General features: G+C 45.0%; 1 protein-coding gene across 1 annotated transcript; it reads right to left on the bottom strand.

Moving 5' to 3' along the window:
* Positions 1 to 3,661: 3,661 nt before the first annotated feature.
* On the bottom strand, positions 3,662 to 6,509 carry LOC127348228 (serpin-Z1-like). The gene is made up of 3 exons (XM_071818399.1): positions 6,403 to 6,509; positions 4,732 to 5,179; positions 3,662 to 4,615 (listed from the first exon to the last, which is right to left on the bottom strand). The coding sequence occupies exons 1-3, from the start codon at positions 6,507 to 6,509 to the stop codon at positions 3,830 to 3,832; spliced, it is 1,341 nt and encodes a 446-aa protein (XP_071674500.1). The 3' UTR covers positions 3,662 to 3,829.
* Between the last annotated feature and the right edge of the window lie 240 nt (positions 6,510 to 6,749).

Here is a 6,749-nt window from a genome sequence, read left to right as displayed (position 1 = left end):
GCATGTGTTCAACGACGACGTCCAAGTTCGTGCAAGTGTTCAACGACGACGTCAAGTTCAAGTTCGCGAGGACAAGATCCACTCGTCCATCCTGGTGTGCATCGTTGACGCTGCCGCGCACGCTGCCACGCGGGCGGAGCAAGCCGAGAAGATGGAGGAGGTGGCACCGGCAAGGTGGGTGATGGCCTGCAAGAAGAACAGGGTTATTCGTGCATATTTTCGCGGTAGTATTATTTCCAGTTTTTATATCGTATCCCAACAAGGAGCGTAGGAGGATGTTTATCAGCGGTGTTTCTGTCGCACCCAAGGTGTCACAAGTCTTAGGTGAATTGACTGCAAGAATTGAAATGGAAAGCGGTGAGTGTGATTGATAAGAGTTTTGAGTATTGATAGTGCTATAAAGTAAAGTGCATAAAAGTAAATAGATAATAAGAAATAAACGAGGTTCTGCAGATGGGAAAGTAGGCGCGGGGTGACTCGGTTCATGGTGATAGTGAATGTTCCAGGTGGAATAAATGTGATAAGTGAATATGATTCTTCATATTTATTTCTGAGAAGGCAAGCAAACCATAATAGAGAAAGACTCCTCTTGGTAGATTTCATCTTCCTACAATAATCCTTCTGCCTCTTACCAAAATCATGGTCAGCGCATCTATTAAGGTGATTAAACTGGAGTAAAGCTTTAAGCTCGGTGGTTTCTTGTGATTCCTCGAGTATTGCTAGATCCTCTTTGATATCGGCTGTGTCACTCGTTGGTCGCCGATTCACTAGCACATAAGTTCATGTTTGTGAGTTCTTGAGACCAAGCTATCTGGGTCCTTAAATTAGATTACAACATTAGGTGCACATAAACATTCATACTCATATACGAAATAATCTCAATCATAAGTTCACAAATGGATGGAATAAAATTGACACATCACATCTCACCAATCCCATACATCTCCCACACCAATGGGATCTACTCACACATGAGAGGAGAATAGCATAACAACATCGTAGCAAAGTAAATGGAATTCATCTTGATATTACCATAGCAAGCCACAATAGTTGAAGATCAAATCAAATACAAACCAGAATGAAATAGAGGTTTCAATCCCTAATCTTACAAGTATGGATCTCTCTCTCTCTCTCTCTCTCTCTCTTTCTCTCTCTCTCAGTACAAGTAGGATGTAATGGACGGGGTGATGATCTTGATGAGATGGATCTTCGATCGAGACGAGATTGGTCTTCTCCTTTTTCAGAACTGATCTCTCCTCTCTGGTGCAAATGCTGGCTGCTGTGTTGTATTTTTCGTCTATGTGCCTTCACAGAAAAGGTCAGGTTTGATAACACGAAGGCACCGCCGGTCCGTATGGGCGAACGGTACGGGCAAGCCATGCCCGTACCGATGCCCGTTAAAGCCTCTGCGTCGCCGGGATTAAATTTGCCTCAAATGGAAATGCCTTTATTTCATTGCAATTAGCCCATAAATGCCTTTGGATCCTCCAGATATGATGGTTTCCTGAAATACATAGTTGAAAACAAGGTTTCGCTTGGATCGCGATATTATCATTAGTTGAAACACGTACAAAAACCAATGAAACCAAAATATAGGTGGTGGAAAATCCGTAGTAAAATACAACGAAATTTGGAGCTATCAATATCCCAAGCTTAGCTGTTACTCGCCCTCGAGTGACAAAGTGATAAAAGAATAATAGCGAGAAATAAACCTTGGATAGAAGAGCTCACAAGTTCGAAGTAATATGAAATCCATCTTAAAAACCTTCATCATAATTGTAAAAATCTTGTTATAAAATTATGGAAATTGCCGACAAGAAGATTGCGTACACTTTGGATTTTTTTTTTGAGATGGTTTATACTTTGGAATTTGATTCTGATTTTTATTTATCTCAGTGTCTTTTTTTTCTTTTGGCAATGTTAGAACAGAGTTTTCGGATGATATGTTTCCATGATGTGCTGTAGTAAGAATCATCAGTTAAATAAATAGATGTAAATAGAAGAATTTGAGTGTTAAATTTCAAGCGCAATGAATTTGTACAGGTTGTAAGAATTGCCAGAAAATTTGCATTTGTATTGTATGTTCAGTGATGATGGATCTGAGATCTGCTGGGATGGAAGTTGACAAGTTGAGAAAGAATTGTGTGCTCAATGAATGACGTTAACTGCATCGACTCCAGTTTCTAAGTTGCCCTGGTATATTTCTGTCAGGTTAAGTTATGTTAGTGTATGCAGTCATGTGCTATTTCTGGTCGTACACGTGTATCATATATATCATATTGCAGTTCAAAAGTCCACTTAAGCTATTTCATGAACATGTGGTCAACCATTATTTTTCTTCTATTTTTTTTTTTGGATCACACCATACTGTGAATATTCAGTCGTATTAATTGTGTGGCATATCCACCTATTTATTTTTGTTTCTATATTGAACATTCATGCTTTTTCAAGAGCTCTGTTGAGGCACAGTCAATACACACAGCTTCAGCTTGATTTTGCATGTTAATATCAGGATTATGACCCTGGGACCAAGATTAAGGAAGAAGTTCATGAGATAGGCTACACAGAGAGTTAGTATTTCTAAATACAACCATGCCTTTAATTGGGACCAAGCTCTGAATATTGTCTCTTTTTCCACCAAGGAACTGCGCATAACTCATTTGACGAGGACTACCTACTAGTTAGGAATCTCTGGACCCATGGATATTAATTGAATTTGGAGAGTATGAAGGATCGAGGTAACATATGTTTACAGAAATTTATGCCACGTTCACCACAGAATGTCTTCGGTGACAAATGTAGATATTTTCTTATAATAACTGAATCTTGCTTCCACATGTACTCGTTTTGCTTGGACCTGACTTCATTGGTAGCCCCAACTATAGTTCACTAGTCAGCCTCCTCAATTTCATGGAAATTTGGGCTGCCTAATTATCCCAACTTTCAGGCATGTGATGGAGGCCTCTCGGGGAAGAGCATCTTAACAAACAGTACGTTAACTTCAGAGATTCATCAAGGTCAGGGGCACAACCATCTTGTTGTTCCGCAAGTAAGAACACTTCTCTCGTCTTCGAAGGAAATTTGCAATGTTCCGCCGATCAGCTGTTTACTTCGAACTTGAATGTTTTCCGGCTCTATAGTTAGTGGGTTGTCTGGTTCAGCGGCTGTGGCAGATAAAGGCGGTGAGAATTGCTTCATACTCCTAGACATCGTGCTGACTCGCAACATGTAGTTGCTTATAGCAAAGGGCTTTAGATACATCCAAGTGATGGAAGCCCCAACATATTCAGGAAAGACGCCAACTCGATGATCTGCTATGTGATGGAGTTGGGAGGTGCCAGAGTCTCAACTGGTACCAGCAATTGCTTGGAAAGGAAAGGCTGTTGACTGTCAGAGAATGAGTGCATCATGTGGTGTTGATAGAAAATAATGAATAAAAGCTACTCTCAAAAGTCGCTACCTTCTATGTGATCTCGTGTGTGAATGGTTTGGTATACTTATGATCTATTGAACACACACAAAAAAGAAGTGATTGCACAATGGAGATTGGAGTGTATGTTTAACATGAAGAGGAATAATGCGCGTACAAGCAAAACATGTGCAGAATTTGTTCTTTCCTCAATTTTCTTTGATTTTTGTGAAGACATGGGATGGAAAAACCATGATAAGCCCTGGTGCTGATTTATGGATCAAACAAAGTTGTTGACAGCAACAATTAAATGATTTTTTCCCTGGAGGACAAAATAATCTTTCGTTGTTATTAATCCACTCGCGCTACCGGAGAGAATACGGCTACCACTAGCACTCATGGATTCTCTAGGCAGCAGAACTAGAGCAGAGGATTGACGACTTGCCCTGCAAAAAGCAGTATACCACTCCGGTCCTCCGTGACGAGGAACAAGAACGGGTGGTCCGCCACGAAGTCGACAGCTTCAGGCTCCTCCCCCTCGATGGAGCACCCCATTATCACATCAGCTTCGGTCGACGCAGCGGCCATGGTCCCATCCTCGTCGACCTCAACGACACACTGGTGAAGCACGCTGCCCACCGTGAGAGGCTCGGAGCAGTCAACCATCTCCGCGAAGTCATACGAAAAGTGGAACGGGCGCTCCAGCCCCAGATTCTTCAGAAGGTCCGACGCCTCTATCTTGAAGGACGCCTTGAACTTGGGGATCCTGAAGTCCCCCACCATGACAGCCTGTTGAGGGACGCAGCGGTCTAGGAGCCCGGCCGTGTCGGAGCTGAGCTCGCGGACCAAAGCCTGTAAGCCGTCACGGTCGTCGGGGAGGTAGATGTGCATGCTGAACCGGTGGTTGCCGCTGCACTCGTAGGGCAGCTGCAGGACTTTGAAGCCGGGATGGGAGCTGATGCGTTGGCTGTTTGTGCTCGTCATGAACGGCACGCGCACAGGACTGCTCTCGTCGGGCAAGAAGAAGTCGCCGTCCACCGTGTCGTCCCGGTCGAAGGGGTCGAGCCATGTGCCTCTCAGGGAGAGCGCGTTGCCGATGACGAGTATGGTGTCGCTGCTGAGGTGGTCGTTGGGCATGAGGTCTTTGATGAGGCCGCCCGTCTTGTCCTCGAACCACCGATTGATCTCGACTCTCGCCTCCTCAGTCTTTCATTGAACATGCATGTACGTAGTACATCAAGCAGAGGCGATGAATCTACTAGCAAGTAGAAATTCCGCAAAAAAACAGAAATAGGAAGAAATGCTAGTAAATCAGTAGTTACCTTTTCTTGGAAAGGCATGGGTCGACCCGCGGCCTTGTACTGGGAGGCGGCCTTGTCTGCAAAGGCAGGCCTAAGCCGGAACGAGGAGTCCACCCAAACGCCTACCGCGATCCGTACGTCGGGCTCCGCGCCCGTTTCTCCGGTGAGGATACCGGAGGCTACATGGGAGGCGAGGGATGCATGCGCCGTGCCGCCCGTCGACGGGCCCAAGAAGGAGACGATCTGGTCGAGGGTGGCTCCCGTGGCACCGGCGGCCAGAAGCACCAGGACGGAGTGAAAGGACAGCGGCGGTGAGAGGGCCAGGTTGGCTTTGTCGCTGCCGAGGTGGATCAGGAGCCGCGTGGAGAGGGCGGCCAGGTCTCGGTGACGGCGCCCGTCATGCCCTCCGCATTCATCGCAGTGGGCAATGGTGAACGTGCGGCGGCGCGGTGTACTACTGTCTACTGGTCTGCAGCGGCAAGCAGAGAGGCCACCTCAGTACTTTCTTCCTCAACAGGCACGGTTCTAAGCGAGGTGTTAATTTGTCTTTTTTTTCTTCGGTGAATGGCATTCCTCCAGATATTTCCTGGCCATTAATGCTTGATTCACTACGTAATGAACCTTCATTGAGCGAAATATTAGTATGCCTTAGCTGTGAAGTTATGTGTATCAATGAAAGATTTTATTTCCGTGTCATACTTCTTGCTTGAATCATATACACTTTTAGTACCACAACTTGTATCAGATGTGCACTTTAGTACTACATCTTGCAAACTGTGAACTCGCGGTACCACAACTTGTATTGAGGGAGCAAATAGGTACCAAGTCATTGTAGAGCTGACATGTGGCATTGTAAATTTTGCACAAACGTCCCTGTATATTTTTCTCTCGCACATCTGACCTTTGTGCTGCCTTACAGGCGGGTCCCACCTATCAGTGTAGAAAGAAATAATTAAAAACGCATGCGCAGAGATGGGATGTCGAACTCACGACCTAATGCTACCGGGCTCCACACTAGTACCAATAAAACATACAATCATTTGTGTTAAAATTTAGGACGTTTCGTATTTATACTGTAATTAAACGCACAAACACATGCAAGTAATTTACCATGTTGCACCATGCATCGGTGTTTTACGATGCTGCACCATGCATCGGTGTTTTACCATGTAGCTATTTTTGGGTATATGGGGCTAGTAATTTAGTTTTAGTAGTCAAGTGCATGATTAATTTTAAAATGTTCTTTTGTATTTTTTGTAACATCTTTCTGCACAAATTTATGTTTATTTTAGTACAGTCTGATTGTATCTGTTAGAGTTCCCGGATTGATTACCCTGCGAATTTAAGGTTGCATGCACCAACAAGAACACGCATGTGTCCAACAATTTAATTTTTACAACATAATGAAAAAATATTTTTCATCTAATTAGTTTATCATATTTTATAATTCTCATATCTTTTATATATAAACTAGTTATCAATATGCACGTCAGAATTTTGGTACGACATACCCTTCGCTAAAATCCTAGGTCCACCACTGTGCTTAGTTGCCTGTGTGGCTAGCTTCCTTGGGTAAATGATGTTCGTACTACGTGCATGTGCATGTGGTCATGGTGCTCGTGCACTCGTGAAGGAAAGGAGCGGCGGAACCACCGCGACACAAACACTAGAGTGAGTCTGCGTCCTCCCTACGGAGTAGAGCGCGCGGGCTCCGCCATTGGAAGGCACACCAGGCCGAGGACGGTGATGGTGAGCACGAGAAAGAGCCTCCTCATCCACAAATGGTCGCGGTCACTCATGGCACCGACATGCTCGTCGACGCCACGCCAAAATGAAGCATGGCAACCTGGCGCCCGTGGCAGTGTTTCTTCCCTGCAACATCGGCCACCCGCACCACACTGTACAGCTGTACCCCATGGAGATGAGGAGCAACAACATGCATGATACCTACCTGCAACATCGGCCGCACCACACCGCTTCGAGCACGGCCACCCTCCTACCAGAACCAGGTGTACCTGAGGGAACCAGATGGCGAGCAC

The sequence above is a fragment of the Lolium perenne genome, chromosome 4, assembly GCF_019359855.2.
Source record: "Lolium perenne isolate Kyuss_39 chromosome 4, Kyuss_2.0, whole genome shotgun sequence".
Taxonomy (NCBI): Eukaryota; Viridiplantae; Streptophyta; class Magnoliopsida; order Poales; family Poaceae; genus Lolium; species Lolium perenne.
The sequence above is the reverse complement of the archived record's forward strand: the minus strand, read 5'-3'. Positions and strand labels throughout refer to the sequence as shown.

What these genes read in the sequence shown, in the direction of transcription:
- LOC127348228 (XM_071818399.1), bottom strand. Translation starts at nt 6,509, where the DNA reads ATGAGTGACCGCGACCATTTGTGGATGAGGAGGCTCTTTCTCGTGCTC. An exon ending in GAGCCCGCGCGCTCTACTCC is followed by an intron (nt 5,180 to 6,402) that starts GTAGGGAGGACG and finishes TTGCCGCTGCAG; the next exon opens with ACCAGTAGACAGTAGTACAC. An exon ending in CCATGCCTTTCCAAGAAAAG is followed by an intron (nt 4,616 to 4,731) that starts GTAACTACTGAT and finishes GTTCAATGAAAG; the next exon opens with ACTGAGGAGGCGAGAGTCGA.